This window comes from Falco rusticolus, chromosome 9 (genome assembly GCF_015220075.1).
Source record: "Falco rusticolus isolate bFalRus1 chromosome 9, bFalRus1.pri, whole genome shotgun sequence".
Classification (NCBI taxonomy): Eukaryota; Metazoa; Chordata; class Aves; order Falconiformes; family Falconidae; genus Falco; species Falco rusticolus.
This window is the reverse complement of record NC_051195.1, coordinates 44,917,274-44,940,446: the sequence shown is the minus strand read 5'-3', so window position 1 is coordinate 44,940,446 and position 23,173 is coordinate 44,917,274. Positions and strand designations below refer to the sequence as shown.

Sequence of the window (23,173 nt, the reverse complement as noted above, 5' to 3'; positions counted from 1 at the left end):
TTATCTGTAAAACTTCTACCCCTCCGTCAAATATTGTTGAATGAGTTGGCTCCAAATTCCAGGGATTCGTGCACTCGCTTGCAGAACCAGGGGGACTGCCCAAGTGCTTTTTCTGTATATATTGTGAATACTTAAAAACTTGCTACCCCCACTCACTCAGGTGCCCTGAAATTGATTTATAAAATTACTTTTTGAAGGAAAAGCGCTTTTCTAAACCCTCCTAGGGATCAAAACCTAGATCCATGAAATTGCTCTGAGGGCTGGAGCCCCTCTGCTGTGAAGAAAGGCTGAAGGATTTGGGGTTGTAAAGATGGAGAAGGCTCTGGGGAGACTTTCTTGCAGCATTTTGATATATAAAGGGGGGTTGTAAGAAAAATGGAGAAAGACATTTTACCAGGGCTTGTAGTGACATGACAAGGGGCAAATGGTGTAAAAACTGAAAGAAGATTTAGATTGCGCATAAGGAAGAAATTGCAACGAGGGTGGTGAGACCCAGAGCAGGTTGCCCAGAGCAGCTGTGGATATCCTATCCTTGGAAGGGTGCAAGGCCAGGTTGGATGGAGCTTGGAGCAACCTGGTCCAGCAGAAGGTGTCCCTGCCCATGGCAGGGGCTTGGACTAGGTGGGCTTTATAGTTCTCTTCCAACCCAAGCAGTTCTGCCATTTTATAAATTGAAAATCCTCTGAGGCTCGGCTGACCAGCTGCTCGCACTGGGTTTGTTTCCAAGCGTTCGATGACCACGGGGAAGGCGTTTGCTCTGGCAGGTGACAGCGGGGACAAGGTGGTGTTGGAAGCCAAGCCCTGCCTCATGGCCCGGCCACCTCCAGCCACCCTGGGACGATGGTGGTGAGCGGTAACGGGCTGAGGGGACAAACTCAGCAGAGGAGAAAGGGCATTTGTGTCAACCCTTCAGAGACCAACCGTCACGTTCAAAACTTGATACCTTGACTTTGCGCCCATGTCACCCAGCGAGTGTTGGGACCGTGGTGTGCCCACCTGCCATGAGGAGGGGCCAGCTGTGGAAAATAAACCTGCATCAACCCTTTCACTGGTTCCACCAAAGGCAGGCGGCAGTTTTGTGCCAAAATGACTGCTTTTTTCCTCAGATTGCACCTCTGTTCCCCCCACCTGGTCCTGCCCTCGCCGCCGGCACAGGCGGCCGGGCGTTTACCTCAGGGGTGGGCATAACCCGCGGCGGGAGCGGGAGGGCAGCCACCCTCCCCCGGGCACGCCGGGCCCAGGCAGCCGCCTCAGGCGGGGCCGGCGCCCCCCTCCCGGCCGGCCCTCCATGATGTCAGCCGGGAGGAGGCGGAGGCGGAGGAGGGAGCCGCCGGCCAAATATAGCGGCGCTTCCTGGGCGGCGGGCCGCGCCCGGGCCCTCCCTCCTGCCGCAGTCAATGAGGAGGCAGCGGCCGCGGCCGGGCGCCGCACTCGCCGGGGGCAGCGCGGCATGGCGGGGCGCTGAGGGAGCGCGGCAGCGAGGGGCGGCGGCGTGCACCGGCACCCGGCCCCACCGCGGCATGGGCAGCCGCGGGGTCGTGCGATGAGCGCTCCCCCGGCGGCTCCCCCCCGCGCGAATATGGGCACAGCCGTGTCCAAAAGGAAGACGCTGAGGAACGAGGCCATGTCGTCGGTGGCGGCCAAAGTGAGGTGGGCGCCGAGGGCGCGGGCGGGCGGTGCCTCAGGGGGGGCCGGGCCGCCGCCCGCCCCCGGCCGTGCTCGGCGAGGGGGAAGGCCCCCGGCCCCTGAGGGCGAGCCCGGGCGGCCGGTTGTGGCCACGACCGCGGGGCTCGTCCCCCGGGGCCGGCGCGGCGGCTGTGCGGGGCCATGGGGCAGGGTGCGCGCCCCCCGGGGCTCGGGGCTGGCAGCCTGGGCTGGGGGAGCCTGGCGGGACCCTGGCCGGTGAGCCCCCTCGCTGGCTGCCGCCGTGCCCCCCAGAAGCGGGCACCTGCTTGCAGGCGGCTGTGGGAGACCCTGCGCCCCCCGCAGCCCCTCGCAGCGGGGCTGTGGCTCCAGAGGGGTCCCCGGTCTTGCTGCCGGCCCGGGCAGCAGCCGCCGCGGGTTTCGGTCGGTGGGTAGGCAGGGAGCCGGTTAGGAGCGCACCCGGCAGGGCAGGGTCTGCTTCGTATTTGGGAATTGGAAGCGCGTTCAGTTTGCTCAGGAGTTTCTCGTCAGCTGAAATGCCATCTGCGTGTCCGAGGGCAAAGTCAACGGCGTTCGTCCAGGGGTCTCGCGCCTTTGAATGGAAAACCCACGGTGTGAAAACCAGGACCCACCACATCTGCCCTTTCTGGCAGCATCCCAAGCTGCTACATTGACCAGTTAAAAGATTTGGGTTCTATATTGTGCCTATAATGTGCCCCTAACATTTCTATAAATGTGTTACATTTTTATATTGCTTGCCCTACAGCATAGCGTTGCACTTGCTGCCTGGTCCTTCTGCTCTTGAGCATCAAACATGGGAGATCCTAGATATGTGTTTGCTGCTTGATTGTACTTAGGTTTACAAAGCTATCGCAGATGAGCCCTTTGCCCAGAGAGATGGAAACGACCCTTCTCCCACGCTGCAGTGCAAGTGTCACGACCATCGTCTGGTGACTATTTGGAGGCACTGCCGCAGCTTTTTAGCTGCTCCTACAGCAGAGCTGTGCAAAGGGGGTAGGTCTGCCGGTGTCTCTGCTACATCTAGATTAGCTCTTTGCTGCTGAAAAAAATGGGAATAAATAAACTTTTCAGCTGCATTATATAACACCTCCTTTGTGTTAGGCAAAATCGCATTAGAATAACCCGGAGTCATGTGTAGGACTTGATCTGTGCTGCTGAGAGATCTCAGTCACCTCTCTGTAACTCAGCATTATGGCATCTCTACAGTGCTTGGAGGAAAGATAGTCTTATGGCTTGAGGTGAAGAGATCCAAAGATGTCTATATATTACTGTTTGCATTGTAAAGAAATCCATCCTTCAAAGTCTGGAGTGCCTCTGGAAAAAGCTGTTTGGGCAGAGCCTGGAACTTTTTCTGTTATGATGCACCCTGTTCATAACCAGTAGCAAGAACATGAGTGCTTTCAATGGCTTTAAAAGATCTGGAGATGGGATTCTTTTTGGCAGATGTCAGCCAGGTGGATGTACAGAAATGACACAAAATGCACCATAACTGTAGTAATGGGGTTCTGGGAGTAGGTTTAGACAGCCAGTCACACAAACAACATACTCGGTAATCGGTAAGATTTCAAATGGTAGTGTGGGTGTGGAGGAGCGACTAACATGTTTTGAATGCAGTGACTTGTTAGCCTACACCAGGATGGGCAGATGGGTAGTTATCAATTGTGTAGAGTCCAGGATGTGTCTCTGGGGTTCTGGTTTGCTACATACCTGCTGTAGCTACGGACAAGCTGCCGCTACTGTTACACGGGAGCTCTGAGGTGTCTCTCAGTGGTATGAGTTGTGGTGGTTTGACCAGAAGAGTTAGCTGAGTGGACTTGGGCTGGGGAATGCGGAGCCCTTGCGGAGTGTCTGGTCACGTAGACTGTGGCACAGGACAGGTGCTCTTATGTGTCCCCCTGTTCGTGCCCTGCGCTAGAAATGCCTAATCAATGCTAGAAATGCTGTTGGGGATGGCAGAGAACTTGTAGAGGAGCTCCCTGCATTACCACTTTGTGTGGAGAAGGTACTGGTGGGGACAAACGCTGCCAGTGTGCCTCCACCCTGCTGCTCCAGGCACATCTCGGTCCCTGCCTCGTGTGGTCTCTGCCAGCCTTAGAATTTCTACAGTGGTGATGACCCACTTGCTGAAAGGTTCCCTCCTGGTGTCCCAGAGCACATCACATGCAGCTTCTCTGCTCCTGCCCTGGGTCTTCCATGTATCCCTCTGTCCTTATCTTCCTTATCTACCCCGAGGACTCTGCAGGACAGTAGGTAAGGCTACAAAGGCAGTCTATTCTGTCCTTCCCAAAAAGGTTGGGGACATGGATCACCCGTGTGGGTAGCACTGCTGCAATGATCAGGTTCCCTGCGCTTTCTTGTAGGTGGCTGTGGGATCCTGTCCTCATGCTGCAGGAGATGCCCTGGGATTGTTTCTCTGCGCCTTCTGAGCTCTGTGCTCTTTATATTTGCCCTGACTTTTCTTTTAGAGAGAAAAACGTTCTCCTGAAATTCGCTGCAAGTCCGAGTGGCCACTGATAGATGTTTATTATGTGTGGCTGGAGTGTGTGTGTGCATTTGGCTGTCTTACTGAGCAGGGAGCATCATTTGTTTGCTGTTGTGAGTAATGTGATTTAAGCAGAAGGTGCAAGCTCCGTAGATTCTTAAATTAGAATCTCTGCAGAGCGACTCGGGGGACTCTCCTGTCCCAGGAGAATTAATTAAGCTCCATGCAGTTTGTTGTGTGCTAGGTCTTTTAAGTAGCTTCTTACAAAGTAACGGCGTGGTTGCTTTGTGCTAGCATCGTTGAGCTACGCTGCCAACTTTGGTCTCTATAATCCTGTCTTCTCCTGAGGGAGTTGCAGTGAACTGTGCACCGATTCTGTGTACAGCACCTGGGAAGTAACGGTGGCTTGGTGCTGTTGCATTGATCACATCTGGAGCGCTTGTATGCGAGATCTCACTGTCATACTGTGTTTCCTTCCTATGTGTGCTTTTTTTGCCTTGCAGCTCCTGGGGCACAAGTGCTGAAGGCAGGGATGACGCAGTTGTCCTTGAGTCATGACCTTGGTGCTGCCCCTCCGCTGACAGCTCCCAGGCTGCTGCGGTTTGGGCTTGTGCAGGTTCTTTTCAGGGTCCCTGCGTGGTGTCTGACACATGCTCCTTGGCTTCATTAGCACACTTTCAAGGGCATAGATGAACCAAAGCCTTTAGAAATGTGCTCTCTCTGTCCGTGCTGCTTTGACGCCTACAGAACAATGCTGGCACCCTGAATGTGGCAATAAACTAAGTCTGTTCTTGCAGCTCTGCATTGTATTACTCTGGCCTACAGCTTCTCTTTGGGAGCCTGTGAGAGTGCACGCAAACAGACGTGAGACTTCCGCTGGGTGTTCCAGAACCATCTCTCCTTGCTGTGGTTAGCACAAGAAATATTTGAGTTGAGGGTGTGGTTCATCTTACCCAATTTCAGGACTTTGGCATCTAGTAAGATATCCCACAGAGATAAAAATTTGCTTTCACTCTGTCTGTACTGCCTAGAGATGGCTAGAGAGTGGGTTAAAGCAGGGCCACAAAGTGTTAGTTGCTGCAAAAGGATAAATCTTTCACTGACAAAATGCTGAGGTACTTGAATGCGTTCCGTATCCCAGGTTTCTTGCTGCGTGAGCAATTTTTGGCTTAGCTTGGGGTTCTTCATGGAGTCTAGATTCCTTTTTTCCGTTTGTGAATTTTCTTGTGGGTGGTATGAACTCCCATGCTTTGATTACCTTGTTCTTTTAACTTCTTACTGCTCTGTTCTCTCTTCTCCTGTTCAAGCTTTGTGACTATAAATCCTTCTAAGGCTGTGGGGTCTTTGACTTTACGATCCATTGCTGACATCCAATTTTCCTTTCTTGAGAGTGAGAATTTAAAATTTTAAATTAAAATTTTCCAGCTACCATCTCCCTGCATAGGTATTTCAGAAAACTAATTTTTGTCAGTGTATTGTTACTATTAGGTTTAAATAACGTAGGTGTCAACAGTCTTTAATGACTGAGCTGTTAACTGTGGGTATGCTGGTGGTGTTCCGCTCTCCACTTAGTGACAAGAGCAGGATTGCTGCTGTAGGAGGACGTAGGTCCTGATGATGCAGGAGGTCTCTTCTCTCCTGTTTTCCTGAGATGCAGCTCTGTCAGATGCTGTCACAACAGATTCGTGCTGCAACTCCTCTGGGCATTACTTCTGAAGGAACATGAGAAGGTGGTGGGTGTTCTTTATTTTTCCATGTAATGCTCCTGAATAGTCCAGGTTTTGCTTAGCTTGTGGCTGTGCTCTAAGTGGAGTTATCTCAGGTCTTTCATGTATCTCTGAATGTTTCAATACACAGTTCTTCACTGAGTTCATTGTCAGTTTGGCTTGGATAAATTTGTGTGCATCAATTTCTTTTAGCTGCTAGTATGCATCAAGGCCCCTTTTATCCTGTTGATGCGATTGTTTCAGAGATGTGAAGGCTATTCCATGCTCATCATGTTGTAATTCAGATCTTTGTTATTTGGCGGCTTTCCTGCTTCGAGCAAATGTATGTCTAGATTGTCTATGCTTCTTCACAATATCTCAGTGAGTTTCTCTTCCAGACCCGAGTCCAGCTTTGACATCTAATGCATAGTGAGTTGTGAAAAATGCCCTCCGAAGGGCAGCTGCCTTTACTGCCTGTGTTGCGCTACCCCATCCCACCCTCCACACTCCTGAAGCCATTCTGATGGAGAAGAAGCTGGAGAAGATGGTGGTGTTTTCTCTGAGGCAATGGCAGTCTTGTCTTTACTGGTTAGACTCAGTAACAGAGCATGCTAAGGCTGTGGTCCCTGGTTGATGTCCTTTGATTAAATCAGGCTGTACTGACTGTGTAACATGCAGATCTGATCTGCCGTAAAATGAAAACCTCTCTCTAGATGAGTCAGGGCTAAACTTGTCATGTCTTCAGCTGATTACCTTTCAGTACTACCTGCTCATTTGTATGCAGCTTTTGCAGTGTCATACTCGCAGGGTTGTAGCTCATCGGCCAGTGTATCTGTAAGGCACCTTGTACTTCATCTCAGTTACGTGAAACAGGTTTTATTTTTCATCTCTTGCCAGTTAACTTATCCTGAGGTGTCCCTGCCCTGGGCCCAGCTGAAGGGTTTTCTGTCCAGTGCTGTCGGGCGGCTTGATGGACTTGTCCTACGTTGGCTGTGATAGCGGAGGCAAAACTGAGCTGGGAGAAAAGTACGATTGTGTGATATGTATTAATACAGTGTGTTGATAAAAGAAATAAAGAAGAATGGGAGCTTGAATTTTGCTCTGACTTTATTTTGATCAAGTTGGTGGGTAGTGAGGGACGGGGGGTAAATGGCGTGTTAACGATATGGGCAGATGCTGGTAGAGTGGGGTGACTGTGAGCACAGTGAGGGCAGAGAAGGAACACAAAAGGCTTGGCAAGGGCAGACTAGGCATAAGGAGATGGCATGGCCAGCAGAGTCCCCTTGGCAAAGGGCACATGCAGACATCTGTGGGAGATCTGCTGAGGCACAGCCAAGGAGAAGCCGATGGCACTTGGGAAGCAGGAATGTAGAAGGGAACCACTGAGATAATGGGCAAAAAAATTAGTCTGAAGTTTGCAGTGTAATTGGCTGGAAAACCCCCGTTGCACATTGTACTGTGCAGGCATCATTGCCTTGTTAGTTGTCACTAGATAACTGTGATCAAGCGTCTACATTCGTTTGCTCTGAGAGCGGTGGAAGTGGAATGGTAGTGACAGAACTGCAGGTTCAGCCTGGGCTGGACAGCAGCATTTCTGAGTAGCTCTGTGCTCCTCAGCTGTGCTTCTGATCTGCAAGGAGAGGTCTGGGCATGGCCTGTTCTCTAGGAGCTGTGGCACCTGGGATTTTACCCTCCTACCTCATCAGCGTGGGGAAACGAGGTTAGAGACACTGCAGCACCTTTAAACTTGAGCTCTTGCTCTGAGTGACACTATTTTCGCTGTGCAACAAGGTGGGATGGAGGGTGGCAGTGCTTCTCTCTGGCTCCATGTTAGCCATTTGCACTTTGGGTCTTAGGAAGTGCGTGGTAACTAATTTTTTGAGCCTGTGGCTTGCAAGCTAAGGGTGAAGCATTGGTTCAGATTTTAAGGCAGACAAATCAGCTTTGGGCATTGGCAGATAGGTGAACAAGGAGAATGACAGATGAACTGACGTGCTTTTGGAGTTTTTAAACTAGTTACAGACTAAATCTTATCATCATATTTCGTCATTTCTTACGTAAATCACTGTCCTGGTTTTGGCTGGGATAGAGTTAATGTTCTCCCCAGTAGCTGGTACAGTGCTGCGCTTAGGATTTAGCGCGAGAACAGCGTTGATACCACAGCGATTGTTTAGTTGTTGCGAAGTCGTGCTCACCCTGAGCCAAGGACTTCTCCGTTTCCCATCTCTGCCAGTGAGGAGGGGCACAAGGAGCCGGGAGGGAGCAGAGCCAGGACAGCTCACCCGAACTAGCCACAGGGCTATTCCATACCACAGGCCCTCATGCTCCGTACAGAGACTGGGGGGAGCTGGCCGGGGGCCACCGATCGCTGCTGGGGGACCGGTTGGGCATCGGCAGTTGTATTGTGTGTCACTTGGGGTCTTTGGGTTTTAATCCTCTCTCTCTTTTCCCTTTTCATTACCGTTATTATTATATTTTACTTCATATTAAACTGTTCTTATCTCAACCCCCAAGTTTTACCTTTTTCTGATTCTCCTCCCCATCCCACTGGGAGCAGGGGGGAAGGGAGTGAGTGCTGCGTGGTGCTTAGTTGCTAGCTGGGGTTAAACCCCAGCAGTCACCATGTTCTTTCACTGATAATTTACCTGAGAACTTGCTCATGGTTATTTTGTCTAAATGGAATGACTGCTGGTGCACAAGAGAAGCTTCAGAGTCTTTCCCAAGTGTAACTGTTGATGATGCCTGCAAGGACAGACATTTCCATGGGAAACCTGGGGGTCCCCGTAGTCTTAGTGGAAGAGATTGTGGAAGTCTTGAGCCCAACCATCTGCTTAAAGCAGGACTGTGGCCAGTGCTACGTGAGATTCACCGTGGCTTTGGCTGAGCCTTAACCACTTCGAAGATGGAGTGCAGGAGTAGCTCAGGAGTGCTCTTGCAGATGTATAACCTGATTTTGGAATCATAGAATCATTTAGGTTGGAAAAGACCCTTAAGATCGTCAAGTCCAACCATAAACCTAATACTGCCAAGTCCACCACTAAGCCACCTCTTTTAAATACCTGCAGGGATGGTGACTCAGCCACTTCCCTGGTTGCCACACACCAGCTCCCAACTTGACATTTGTGCATTACCCCAGGACCAAGTCCTGCTTTTTGCCCACACAGAGAGTTAGTGGGTGAAAGGAACACCCATGAGGTGCTTGTCCTCCTGTATGGGTGATCCATGATGGTCATCCCTTTGTTCTCGTGGTGGGGCTTGCCTGCTAACTGTACAACTCCCCCATGTGACAGCCTCTACAAGAGCATCTCTGGCAGTGCTTAGGCATTAAGGAAGACAGTTTGAGCAGCTGCCACCCCAGACTGGTGTCTAAAGGTACAGCCAGGTACTAGATAGGCAAGAACCTGGGAACAGAAAAAACGTCAGCACTGTATGTTAGCGTGTAATGACACAGAAGGTTAAACCTTGCTTCTTGTGCAGCTCCAGCTGTGCTGCTTCAAAGTATTTTGCATTTGGCTGTGCTGAAATTTAGTCTCAGGGAGATTAAATTACTCTTTCTTCATTGTTCATATTGATCCTCGGTTTCTGGCTGTGGATGACAAGTGGACTTCCCACTCCTTCCAGTTCTAGTCGCTCTGGGAGGTACGTTGTAGCTTTGTTACTCTTTTCCCCTTTGGGAGGAGGTATGTAAAAGCAGGGCAGGAGAATCCTGGCTTGCACAAGCTGGGACATGCTGCTGCATGGGGTAACAAGGCAGAAGGTTCTTTTGGAGGTAAAAGCCATTTTCCACTTAGAAGTTTAATGACTGTTGTGAGAGTAGCCTTTTGTGGCAGCTTGAACTGGAGAGGAATGTTCTGAGTTTGAGGCCCTCTGAAGGAGGAGGACGGTAGGCGTGATGCCTTGGTGTGGAGAGTCTTCCCTGTTGCAGCAAGTCTTCGTCTCCTCCCCCAGGAGATGCTGGTGTGCTTGCAAGCTGAGTGTGCTTGGCTGATGGGTTTTGTTGGCTCTGCTTGCCAAGGAGGTGGGTGGCTGTTTCATCTCACTGTTTGCGAGCCCCCACCCTGGACAGTCCATTGGCAAATATCAGCCTGATTGTGATGCTGCAGGTCTTGGGGGGATTGTTTTACAAACCTGGGGGAAATGGATGGCAGGGAAGAGCTGGTGTTAGCTCTCTTGAGTCACAGGTCTGTTGGGTACAGGAGAGCAAGAACAGCACAATGTTACAAGTGTCCTGGCAATAGGAGACTGGGGATTGTATTTACTGTATACCAGGGAATGCATGCCTTGACCAAGGATTCCTTCCCTGTGTGGGTTGCAGCAGAAAGCTTTTCCCTGGTTGGAATATTCATAGGTTTGCTCCCTTATGTACGCCTTGATGTGTGATAAGGGTTGAGCTCACCCCGCCTGGTTGATGCTTAATATATTTCAGTAAAATCTCAGTCACCCACAGGACCTGAATCCATCAGAGAACCAGGAGATGCTTTTGTGGGGTGTTGTGGGGGTCTCTCAAATAAGGTTGTCCGGTAGTCCAAATACTGACACAGTTGGTGCTTGAGAACTTAGGGTCAAGGTAGGTAAAATGTGTGTTACGGTTAATGTCTAAGCTGTGATAGCTCACAGGTGGGAGCATTCAGAACCAGAGTAGAAGGCTGGGCTCATGGTTGGGACTAGGGTGGAGGCACCTTCTTCCCTGGGCTACTGGAAGAGCTTTAATTTAGGGTGGTTAGGGACAGTGATCCAGTTCCTATGTGCATCACAGAAACGATGCCAAGTTTAATGCAGGTGCCTTTCAGGTTTTTTTCGGTTTTAACAGAGAAGCTAAAGACTAAAATAGTCTTGGGCTTGTAATCCAACTTTCAGTTTTTCAAAAAAAAATCCAACAACAAATTTCTACTTTGGCCAGAGGAAAACTGAGCTATGTTAACCAGGAAGCCCCCACTGCTATTGCAGCGTGTTTAAATTGGTGTCACATGAAGCTGAGGAAAGGGCAGCTGCAGGAAGACAGCAGTATATTGATATTTAACTCTTCCTTCTTTCCTTGGCCTTTAACCATTACCCGTTTCTTTCTTTCTCTCCTTTGCTGCCTTCTGTGGTGCTTGGATATGCAGAGCGGCAAGGGCTTTTGGAGAATATCTTTCACAAAACCATCCCGAAGGTAGAAACGGCTCAGGTAAGAGAATTGACGTGCCTTGTTTATATCTATATGTGCATGTACCCATTTATCAACAGGACTTAAAATGAAAGTGTATTTATTTATCAAAAAGGGTTAGTGTGAGACCTCAGCAGCAAAGAGGCAGGAGGAGCCACTCTCTAGATCTGTGAAGCCTTTGAGGAGAAAAGGCAGTTTGGTGACTTAGGGGTTGGGTGGGCTGTGGGGACAAGTTAGTTTTAGTGGACAAGTGTCTTGTCATAAATTCACCCCTAGAGCTGATGTCCTTGGAAGAAGTTTCAGCTGGGAAGTGAAAGAGTGCACTGCACAAGGCTTCTGCACTGATTTGTCACTCCTAGCTCTTGCTTTCACGGGGGAATAAAAAAAAAGGTGAGTTACAGTGTGTTAACTGACGTGTTTAGTGTATGTGCAGCAATCTGTCTTTGCTGGCAAAGGTAATATCTGGATTTATTCCCAGAGTTTGCTTCCACAGGGGTTAAAATGAGATCTGCCTTCTCTAGTTGAGGACACCAGCACGTGCTACCTAATGTGTTAAGTTTTTAGATGCAGGTATTGTCCCTGTTGGCTTATGATGAGTTCTGTTTGACGGGCAAGAGAGCACAAGAGAAACTCACCTGCCTTCTAACAGGGTTGTCTCTCCTCTGTGAGAAAGGAAAACATTTTTCAGACAATAAATCTACTACAAAACCTATGGACGATCCTGTGGAAAATCCCATGTGAACAAGCAGCAGATTATTCTGTGGCATTGAACTGTTTTGCAGGGGGGTGAAGCTCTTAAATAGAGCGTAATATAGAGTGATGTTATCATTTTAAGTGAACTCTTAAGTGTGTGTGTTTAAACCTCGACAGGTAGGAAATGCCTCTTGCTAAAAACAAGCCCAATCACACTAGTCTTTGGCAGCCAGCTGAATGAGTCCCTGCCTTTTTTTCTGGGATCTGTTCTAATGACCTTCAAGTTGTCCTTAGTTGAATTGTGCTACCTTTGTGAATGAAGGGGGCTTTAAAACAATGTACTGCAGTTTTCTTTGATATATTTTCAGGCATGAGAGACTCCAGCGACACATTACTTAAAATATTTGGTCTAAGAACAACCTGTGGTGGTAGGAAGGGAAAGGCAGAAATAGGCAGGGGTTTAATGCATGAGATGAATTGTCTGTGAGGCAGAGGGGAGGAAAGGGTTGGGTAGAGAGTGCCAAGACAGGCTGGGCAGGTCTGAGGAGGCTTCACAGATTGGCAAAAACATCCTTTATCGTGGCCATTTTTGCAGCTGCTTCTGTCAGCTGGAGTCTTTGCTGGTCCTTTTCTGCAGTCCCCCACCCCAGTTTCCAACAGGGAGAAGTCTTGTCTCCTGCTCACTTTGTAGTACCCTTGTAGTACCTGTGGGGTCACACTGAGGACAGACAGAGAATCTCTGATGGAGATCAGGGGAAATTGCAGAGCTGTGCAGATGCCTGAGACCTGGGGAACCCTGGTCAAAGCCAAGGAGTAGGAGCCCCTCTGATGTGCACTTAGCAAGCTGTTGTTCTACTCCGTCTCATAGGTGCTTCTAGTTGCTCATTCCTCTCTGAGTGTACGTAAGGAGAATACAGAAATGGAGCTGGTGTGACTCTGGGATAATGCACCGCTGTCAGTCTCTCCAGACCAGTGCTTAAGCCCTCTCTGTGCTTGTAACATATCCATAAGCTCTCTGGGGAAGCCTTCTCATACCCACTGCCCCCTTGGTGTGTCAGGCCTGAGAGCGTATTTGAATCAAAGTGAATTTAGTTGCCAGAGATAAGAATCAAGTAGCAAGACGTACACATGGAAATGCCACAATCCCTATGGGATCCTTAAGTATTGACTTGGAAATAAATAAAATTCCCTAATTGCTCTAAATGTTTATAGAGGAGGAAAAAGAAGAATCATCATTTTTTAAGTCATCTTTTGGAATTCTGCAGTGTGTAATTTAACACAGCGTGTAACATGTCTTTATAAATAGCCATAGTAGGAAGGTTGCTGTCCTATAAAAATGTTGAGAGTGGAAAATTTGGCTCCCTTCTGTTTGTCCCAGTAGCCCAATAACAGGGAAATCTACTTTTCTTCCTGAAGAAATTCTGTGTATCTCAGCATCGCTTTTGCAAGTTTCTGAATGCTTTACATTTGGCTCAGCAGGGCGCTTAAGCTGTAGATAAGCTTTCATCCAGTGACTCCAATGAAAAAAAGGAAGAGACTTTTCTGTGTGAGTTGAAGATGTAGCACATATATAGAAGTACCTGAAACTGCTCCAACTCATCATCTTGGCTGAAGGGAGCAGCGAGAGACAGTACAAGGCTGTACAAGCCCACCAGTATCCTGTAGTTCAATTCCTACTTGCATGCGTTGATGGCTTTCACCGTGAGTGTCTTTACCTGGTGGAAGAGGCCTCCTTTCTGCTGTAATAACCCCAGCTATATACATGGATGCTCCCTGCGCTGCCGTCAGGCTGCAGACAGGATTAAGGCTCTAGCCTAAATGTAAATGGAAGGAGGCAAGCCCCGACTTCATTAGTTTATAGTTGAGGGGGAAAAAAAAGATGTTTAAGAAAGGTTTAAAGTCATTGATGAATGTAGTGAAGGAAAAGGGTTGTGGTCTTTGAGGAGCAGGAAGGTGGCAGAGCCATCTGGGGACTAAATGAGGAAGAAAGGGCAGATTCCTCCTCTTCTGCAGTCCAGGAGCTAGAACTGTCCTCTCTCCCTGCAGAAGAAGATCCTCCTGCAGAAAATGAATCTTTGGGATGCCAGTTCTTTTGCTGCTTTACCTGCTAATTCAATTCTTCAGCAGAAGGTTGGAGCTCTGTAACTCCCCAGGCAGATGCAGGAGACCCATCATCTGGATGGAGACGCCAAGTGTGCAGAGACTACCCCAATTTACTCCATTTCTGCTGCACTTTGCTCACTGAGGGTCATCTATTTTGGTTTGACTTTTTTTATCTTTAGAGTCCCTTGACTCCAAGGAAAGGAGATGTTATAACAGCTTTTGCATCCCACCTCTTCACATTCCACAGCTGATCAAAGAGCTTATTCTCTGGTGGTAACTTTTATACCCCAGAGTCTTTCTCATGGCTTCTCTGGAGAGATTGTGTGTATGTGTGTAGCAGAATGTCTCTGAGAAACTGGGGAGTGGTAATGAAGAACTACAGAGGGATTATATATCAGCAGGGTGGGCCAGCTGCCATGTCTGAGCATTTTAATGAGAGATGAGTTATTTGCAAGACTTTTTTTACCTTTTGTTTTCAATAAAATTGCAGTCTGTCCATGCACCACTTCCTTCGCTAGGGCGGTAGGTATGGAATTGAACATCAGCAGGAGGTAAAGAGGACTGCAGGGTGTACATGTAGCGAGAAAAAAGCAAGGGAGAGTATTTGTTATTGGTTACAACTTCTGATTCTTCCTGATATGAAGCCTGAGAACTTCATGATTCAGACATATTGTATGATTGTCCCTGTGCAACTTTTCAATGCTGCCTTTGATTCTGGAGGAGGTTTTCCCAGGTGACTGGGGTGGTACATTTACCTCTCCTCTATTGCTAGGCTCAGAGTGTACTGACCATGTTCTGTGAGGTTATGGCAGGGATGATGGCTGTACAGATTTTATTCTCTTTGCTTCTCTTTTGGAACAGCGCAGCTGCCTGGTGTTGGGGTATGAGTGCTGGTAGAGGATGAAGGAATTCTCCCTTTGGGATCACTCATGGGTTTTTCTCCTGATTGTTAAAATATTCTGAGGAATTAGAAAAAAAGGAGGGTTGGACTCGGCTGCAGCTGGCAACATGGATCTGTTAAGGGAGCTGGTGCTGAGGTGGTAATGCACCTCCTGCTCCCTTCCTGCCTCTGTTCATTGCTGGCTTATTAATCCAGGCTGAAGGTCTGGGAAGGCTCCCAAAAAGAGCATTCTCCCATGTTCGGCATTCATTCTGACTGCAAGGCTGTTGCCAGAGTCCTTGCTGACTCTTGTAGCTTTCTGGTACCTTCCAAAGACTTCCCATCTTGTCTGTGGCATGGTTTTAGTGTAGGAGTGGGTGTCCCTTGGGACAAACGTAGAAGAAAGACAGAGAAAAGGATTGAGATGTTGTGGAAGGGAAGTGTAAAAAGGCTGCGGAGAGCAAAACAGAAGAAATAATGACTCGTAGTCTCACCAGAGCTCATGGGATAAGGAGTTTTGGACATTTCCAGAGTCCCTTTCTCCCAGCTTAGCTGTTAGAGGCCTCACACTGAGATACTGCTTCAGATTTCTTTATCTTCATGTACTGGAACTGTGAGAGGAAAAAAATACCCAAGGTGTGGGGCAGAGAAATTAAGAGATGGCAAGCAGAGCATTTGAGAAACTTCCTCCTGTCTGGGGAAGCAGCGATGCATCCTGGTGAGATGGGATTCAGACACAAGGATCCTTTGCTGAGGAAAGGAAGGGAGCTGTGCTGGGTTTTTTCCTGGTACATTTTTATCATGCAGTTTCTATTTTGCTTGGCTGGGTTATTTGGAGGGCAGCTACTGCTGCTGAAGTGCGAGGGCTGTTGCTGTAGGATGCAGTGCTGGTCTGCCCACTGCAGGCTGGCTGCTCTGGGCAAGCTGTGTGTAAAAAGCTCTGGAAGCAAAGAGAGAGGGAAAGATCCTAGCGACTATAAGGTGTGCTTGGTGCTGCAGAGACAACGGGCCATGGGCCAGAGCTGCCTAGCAAGTCTCGACCCAAATTCACTGTAGTTTTTGCAAGAATAGCATGGCTTTTCTGATGGTTTGCAGGAGTACAAACTCATTTTTGCTTCTTTTCTTCATTTTTGCATGATGTTTCAGCCATCAGTAAAAACACTGAGCAAGTCTAAGGACAAGAGAGCTCCTGTGAGCTCCCCCAAGCCAAATAGCAATGGGTGAAGGTGGCAGGAGAAAAATGTGTTTGCCAAGGCTGCTGTGCCACAACTGCAGCACATGCAGAGACTACACCAAAGCAACTGCTTGTGTTTGCACCCTGGGCTTCTGCCACTTCAGAAGAGGGGGTGTGAGTGCATGTTGGGGGCAGCAGCCATGCAACGGAGGAGGTTCCTGACTCTGCCAGGAGCTGGCAAGGGGCTGGAGAAACTCCACCATGAGGTTTTGCAAGTGCTTCAGGCCAAGCAAGTGACCTGTAGGCCATGCTTTTTATGGAGCCATGAAGTAAGGCTGCAGCTATGCAGTACTCTAAGAGGAACCTTCAATTTGCCAGTGTTCAGACTTGGAGCTGCCAGTGGAGCCTGATACAGGTTAAGCACCAAGTCTGCCTTTTTCTCTAGAGGATGTGTACCCTGTCCCAAGGACAGTCCCCAGCAGTGCATCTGGCCTGGCTCTTGGTGTGTCCCTATACTGATGTGGGGTGGCTGACCTTGAGCAATGGAGGTGGCCCTCAGAGAAAGAGCCTGTGCTCTGGAGGGGGTTATAGACAGCCTGAATTGAGGGCAGAGCAGGGATGTGAAATCTCATCTCAGAGGGTTTCAAGGTGCTTCCAGGACCGGCCATCACAAGTGTGGTGTGGGTGTACCCTAAAACTTGCTATGGAATATGCTGTTTGCTTATAAAGTGAATAAAAACATAGGTCACAGTGCTACCGTGGAAATGCGAAGGCCAGTGGTAGAGCTGGCATTTGCTCCGTTGGGTCATGTCTCACAGTAGCAATTTCATCTATTCTCATTAATTTTACAGGCCAGACTAAAAGGTTACTCTTCTATGAGGCACAATATCAACAGTGTCTTCAGTTTGTTTGTTTTCTAGGCCTATTCCACTGCAAAAGTCTAATTGGAACCGTTTTGTCATACTTGTGACCTTCGGTTTTCCCAGGGCAGCTCCTTTACTGAAGCGGCCCTTGCCTTTTCTCTATGGCTTTGCAGAGAAGCGTGTGACGTTCCTTCCTCAGGAGCAGTACGGTCAGCATGCCTGATAAAGTCACGGCAGGGCTGGCTTGATCAGGCTTCGGGTAATCCCATAGTGAACATTGCATGTCACCCGCTCAGTTGACTCTGAAGCTACTGCATGGCTGAAATACCACTGTGACCTTTTTTCATTGTTTTATCTCCATTTTTAGATCCCTGCCTCATGCTTCAGTATTTTGAACAGATTTCCTGGTTTTTACCATGCCTATTTCTTGACTACGTTTCAACCCTGCAGACCAGCAAGGTCGGCTGGAGCAGGAGCCCTGTGCTCGCAGGGTCACTTTGCACTGGGGAGGACAGAGCTGACGTGGTAGGGAGCTCTGCGTTACGGCTCCAGCGCACACTCAGAGAGGAGGCAGAGGAGCACAGGACCTGACAGCTTCTCAGCACACCTGAGGGGCAGTGGCAGGCATGTGGGAGGTCTGAAATTGCAAAAGAAACTACTCAGCTGTGCTGTTTGAAAAGATGTTTCTGTTTTTGCAATGCCCTCCAACCAATGCACCCATCTGCTTGCCTCATTGAGGGTATCACCTGGACTCTTACTGGTGTAAAATGAAAAAAAAGCATTAACTTCATTCCTGCTACTACAAACAATGCTGCAAGTCCATATACTGGAAACCTTAAATATTTCCATTCTTCAGTGGCTGAGATGGTTCTTTCATTTAAAGTTGATACCATAAACATCAGGTCCAGAGAGGTCCAGCTGAGGTGGAGCAGGGAACAGAGAACTGTTTCTCTGAAATTTATTTTTCTGAGATGACAGATGGTTTTTTAATAGGGTTAATCTGGATTCCCCTTTGCCACTTTGCTTCTGATGCTGGAGCTAAGGTTTTAAATCTAAGGTGCTTTAATCATCAGTTTAGCTGCTAAATACGGTAATAAATCTGGGACTTTTTTTTTTTTTTTTAAGTTTGTGTCTGCCTTACGGCTATATTCTGCCTTGATTTATAAATTTCTCATCCCCTGGGGTTACAAGGCAGTCTGCATCAGATATGAGTCTGGCTCGCTGAGTCCCTCCGCTGTTGTGAATGGGCATCAGTCAGCTGAGCCTTATCCCAGCATGTTGCCTCTTCTCAGGGAACATTGTGACAGTGAAAGAAAATGTAAAAGTCCTTTCATGGTTAGTCACCTGGGTCAGAGCGAGTGCTTAAGTTAGTGTTACTGAATGAGAAAGGATGTACTGTAAGTACATCCAAGAATGTGGACTCTCTCTTTCCCAAGATATCGCAAATTAACCAGTACAGATTATCACTGCTGTCATGGTCGTGTCTTTGGTAATACAAATGCCCTAATGACTGTGTTGGGCAGTGCTTCATGGAAAGAAAGTACCAGAGGGGAGCAGGTGAAGTCAGAAACATGTGTTCAAGTAAATTACAAGGCAGGCGAGAAGTGGACTGGCCCTTGGGACTGGACTGTCAAGCCCCCAGGCTCTGGACAGGCTGTTAGACTTAGCCCAGGTAGAAGGGAAGTGATGAAAATACAATTTGGACGTTTCTGTCATCAATAGACACATGATCTACAGATCAAGCAGGATGGTTCTCTTCCCTTCATCTTGCTGTTAAGTACCTCAGGCACAATAAATCCAGATAGAGCACAAATCTAGATGAAAATAAATCAATTTGAGGAGCCTGATTTGTCTGCTCCAGGGTAGCTTTGCAGCTGTGTGAGACAGAGGTGTTGCTGATGAAAGCAAGTGGGAGAGCAGAGTTGTTACCAGGTCAGCTTCATCGGAGAGGCTGGGGAGGAGGGTGCTGTGCCAGGCTTCCAGAGTCACGCTGCCCTGGGCTGGCGTGGCACTTTGATGGAGCAGCTGGTTGTGGGAGAGGTGGCAAGAGCAATGTGAAAATGAAATGAAACGGAGCAGCAGTAACCAGGCAGAGGGTGTTAACAGCAGTCTGCTTCAGCTGACTTTTGGAAGGCAATTCCAGTTATTGCTGAAGTCCCCTGTTACTGTTCCTCAGTTCTCTTCACCAGACAGCCCTGTGGCTCAGATTTAGTTCAGCATTGATTTCTGGACCAGCTTGACTTCTTTCCTAGCAGAAGCAAACTCTTAACCTAAAATGCCATAGTGGAAGCAGGTGCAGCGCTTTTGGCACCTCAGCCCAGTTCACTGCAAGCGCAGACAAGGGAACCAGTCACTGGTAATGTATCGGGGGCTGCTGGTGTATGTGAATGCATGTGTGTGTGAAAGCTAGTGCAGACTTGCTCCCTGAAATGGTGCAGATTTGATTTCAGAAGCCAGTAACTTATTATGATGGATGTTTGAATCTCTCTTCCTCCCATACTATTTTTTTTTCTGTAGATAAACTGTTTATTAACTAAAAGTCTTGAATAAAGCTTCTCATTCCATTTGTAGTGTAGACTGTGAAAACTCTTTGATAAGTACAAGTGAAAGCATCTTGAGTAAGGGACAAGTAAGGTAGGAAGAAAGGATTATCTTCATGTTTTGCATGCTAGATCAGAGAAGTAGTTTATGTCAGATGTATCTGGTCAAGAATTGTAACCCTGTCATGATTTCAGTAAAAAATTGACTCTTTCTTGAAACCAGTCATATCCCACTTACATGTCTGTAAATTTTATGGGGCTGAACAGACCTCAATGCTTATAAAACAGAGATTGGGTTTGGTCTCTCTGCACTTGTGATCATCAGCATTTTCATATATACTATACTTTGGGCACTTCATTTTTCCATTTACCCACAGATACCAGAGTTCAGACATTCCCGGATCTCTTGAATTGCGGTGCTGTCAGTGCATGAGTAAAGGTGCACAATCCTGTGTGCTTGCTCTAATGAGGCTATACATCTTCCATAGATGTATTCATTTGAGGAGGAACAGGGGCAGCTGTCAGCCACTATTTTGTGGTGTCTTAAGAAATATGTAGCGTGATTGTGCCCACACAGATTAGTAAGTTTGACAAGTTGAGATGAGTACTTAAAACTGGCCTTTGTTTTTAATTTAAAAAATGGTGTGTTTGGCACTGTTTGCCAGTACAGGTCTTGGCAGATCTTGAAGAGTCATTTGGTGGTGTTTTCCCAAGACATGCCCTCTCTGGAGCACAGTTAGTCTTGGAACTGGAGAGGGTCTGAGTTGCTGGAGAACAGATGTGGTGGCCTGCTGCCTCTTGAGGGGTAACAGGTGGCTGGAGAGACTTTGGATCCTTTTAAACACTTTCTGCAGTGGTTGGTCCATGACACTATCCTGCAGCTGGCAGGATTCAGTGGACCAGCTGTTAAACGACATCTGGTAGAGTAGCTTCTTCCACTTGAATAGCTTGCAGTTGTTCTAGTGGTGGCCCTTGTCCGTCAGGCTCTCCTCCTGGAGGAGGTGCAGATGTCCATGCTGTCTCAGTGCAGGAGACCATCGGTGAAGCGGACCACTGCCTGCCTTTTGTATTTTGCCTGGGCAATATCATTGAGGTGCGTGACTCCTCACCACACCTAGGCATGTGTTTTGGACTTCACGTGAAGTCTGGAAAGACAGCATTGGTTGTAGATTCAAGAGGCATAGCTCTTTCTTTAGCCCTTCTACGAGCGGCACCTCCTGCGTGAGACTCCTTGAGCTCACCAGCTGCCAGCTACAGTATCTGGAGACCGTGAGTCTCACAAGGAGACAAATGCAATGAACCTGAGCTGTGTCAACCTGAATGGCCCTGACAGTCACTTCTTGAGCAGAGTGGCCAGAGACATATTTATCTCCTTAGTGGTGCTGGAGGAAGTTGTACCTCAAGCAGAAAAATGAGGTAAGGGTGACACACTGTACCAGTACCAGCTCAGTTCAGTCTCGGTTGCAAACAGAGCAGGGGGAGAGCCCCAGGGCAACATAAGCACGATCCAGGTGGGCTTCAGATTCAAAAGCTGAAAGTATTTGTGTTTAGCTTGGGAGGGCTCTTTTTGGAGGGGCATGAGAGCACTTCATAGGAAGCAGAATGTGGCAGCAGTGAAAGGTCCACACTGCACACATACAACATCAGGCTTGTCTTGAGCTAGGTCTCTTCCTCCTTCATCGCTACAAGGTAGCCAAGCCTCAGATTGTTACCAAGTTCTTCCAGGTCATATCTCAGTAGCTAAAGGAAAGATGTTCATTAAATATCTAATGAAGTAAAGCTTTGGGTTTGCTTTCTCCCTCTTTAAAATGCTGCTGTCTGTGCTGGACATGAATGATTTTATTGGGGGGGGGGGGGTGATGTTAGTGGTCACATGAATAATGCATTCCCCGCTGAGCCTTTTTAACGGTCCCCTAGCCGCTTCCCATCTGAAGGGAAGTGTAAGAGGTAATTAACAGCCACTTGAAAAAAAGGATTAGCGGGTGGGTGGGAGCTATTGTTGGGTTCATGCATGGAATTGCCATGGAAATGCTGAAATTTCCTGGCACTTCATCCAGTGTGTGGGCTCCAAAGATAGTTGCACTCATGGGTCTCTCTCCTTTTGATCTTCCTACCCCACAAAGGGAGCGGTTGTATTTTTCTTCAGGACAGCTTCCGCCGGCTGTGCGGTCGCCATCTGCACGCACGATGAGGCTGCTAACCAGGGGTGCTGCAGAGAGCAGAATGCTGTGTTGCAGCTGTCAGCTGAAGTCTTTTTGCATTTCTTTCATGTCAAACCAGTTGGCAGAAAATCGGGGGAAAGGGACCAAACCCTGGTGGTTTGCACCTTTCCCTTAGTTCTAAAAAATAATAGCTTGGTGCACAAAACACTTGGTTTGTTACTTCGTAGAGAATTTGGTGCTGGTCCTTGTCCTGCGAACATTAACACCAGCTGAGTAGCCCTTACGTGACTAAACCCGCTGAAGCAGACAGGACTGCACAGCTGGACAAGGGCTATTTTGCATGTAAGGATTTTCAGACTGTGCAGTGACCTGCATTTGCTTCTAGCCTTGTTTGGTGGCCGTGCATGCTTAAAATGTTGGGTGTATATGTGAGAAATGCCTCGTTTCAGTACCAGCTCTGGAGGTTTAGAAGGCTACAGGCGTGCATTTATCTGAAAAGGTTCCTGGGGAAGCTACTATATCTCCCCCTTCCCCTTTCTGCAGCAGTAACAAGGAGCCTCCTGAATTTGTCAGTGTCTGGAGTGCTTTGGCTTTAAGGAAGGTGTACCATTTGTTTCAGATCACCTGTTGGCAGATTCCTACATCGGACAGGAGGACTCCCCTGAGATGCAGCAGGCAGCACAGAACAAGCGCAGGCTCTCTGTCATCTCAGACGGCAAGTTTGAGAGGAGCTTCTCCGAGGAGCAGGCAGAGAAAATGCCAAGCGAGGGACCGAAGCCACGAGTCTACACGATCTCCGGCGAGAGGCCGATGCTGTCGGACCATGAGAATGAAAGTATGGAACTGGTGGTGATGAAGGGGGCTGCCCAAGAGGAATGCCACCATGGCCACCAAGTGCACAGCGCTGGCAGCTCTCACGGCATTAGCAGGCATTGTAAGGGCTGGCCAGGCAGCCGGCAGGGCTCCAAGGAGTGCCCAAACTGCACCCGGCTGGCTGCCCCTTCCCAGCATTCCTTTGACCTGGAGCAGCAGCAATCTGGCGAGACTGGGTGGCACAGAAAAAGGCTGGAGAGGATGTATAGTGTCGATCGAGTGTCTGGTAAGTAAGGGTGAGTGCTGGGTGCTGGAAGGATGCAAAGGGACTCAGACACAGGGGTGAAGAGTGACACCCGTCTCTTCTCAGCATGGAGGTTTCATTGTGATGTGCCTCGAGTTGGGCCCTTCGTTTCCCCTTTGGCATCTTGTGGTACCTTGCACCAGCATTCATGGAGAGGGGTTATGGAAGGAGGAGTCTGAAATAGGCTGAGCTCAGTTTGAGGCCAGCTCATCCAAGCTCCGTTGTTTCTGCTTCTAGCTTGTAGGCAGCAGCTGGGTGGTTTTCATGACAGTTTCACCTGGCTTAGTGAGGGTGACCTCTGTGGGCTCCTTTTTGTTGACGGAAGAGCAAGAGAGGAGGGCCTGTGTCAAAGCACCTATCTTTATGCTCATCCAGGAGGCAGTTCAGAGCAGGATCCTCTCTCCTCTGCCTCATTCTGGGGCTGAGGCAGGTGACATCTTTATGAACATGCCAGGGTGCCCAGCAGGAACCTCAGCTCAGGTACCGTGTGCTTTGCTTTAGTGCGTCCCCAGAATGCTTGTCTGTGTGGCTGGAAGCAGTTTAGCAGGGTCCCTCATGTAGTGCCACCTCAAGAGCTTTCCACAAATACTAGCAAATAACACAATATTGGGCTTTCTTCCGCACTCACTATCCATTTGCCTA

At 48.6% G+C, this 23,173-nt stretch overlaps 1 protein-coding gene across 6 annotated transcripts in view; it reads left to right on the top strand.

Annotated features, from left to right (window-relative positions):
- The first annotated feature begins 1,332 nt into the window (after positions 1-1,332).
- The window catches only part of NSMF (NMDA receptor synaptonuclear signaling and neuronal migration factor), a 52,832-nt gene continuing 30,991 nt past the window's right edge, over positions 1,333-23,173 (top strand). For 3 of the 6 annotated variants that reach the window (XM_037400606.1, XM_037400611.1, XM_037400610.1), the window contains exons 1-3: positions 1,334-1,650; positions 10,959-11,020; positions 22,034-22,513. In XM_037400606.1, coding sequence (XP_037256503.1) covers positions 1,544-1,650; positions 10,959-11,020; positions 22,034-22,513 — 649 coding nt within the window. In that variant the 5' untranslated portion in view covers positions 1,334-1,543. Of the gene's footprint in view, positions 1,651-10,958; positions 11,021-22,033; positions 22,514-23,173 lie in introns of all 6 variants that reach the window. The other 3 variants (XM_037400608.1, XM_037400607.1, XM_037400609.1) reach the window with 2 other exon arrangements.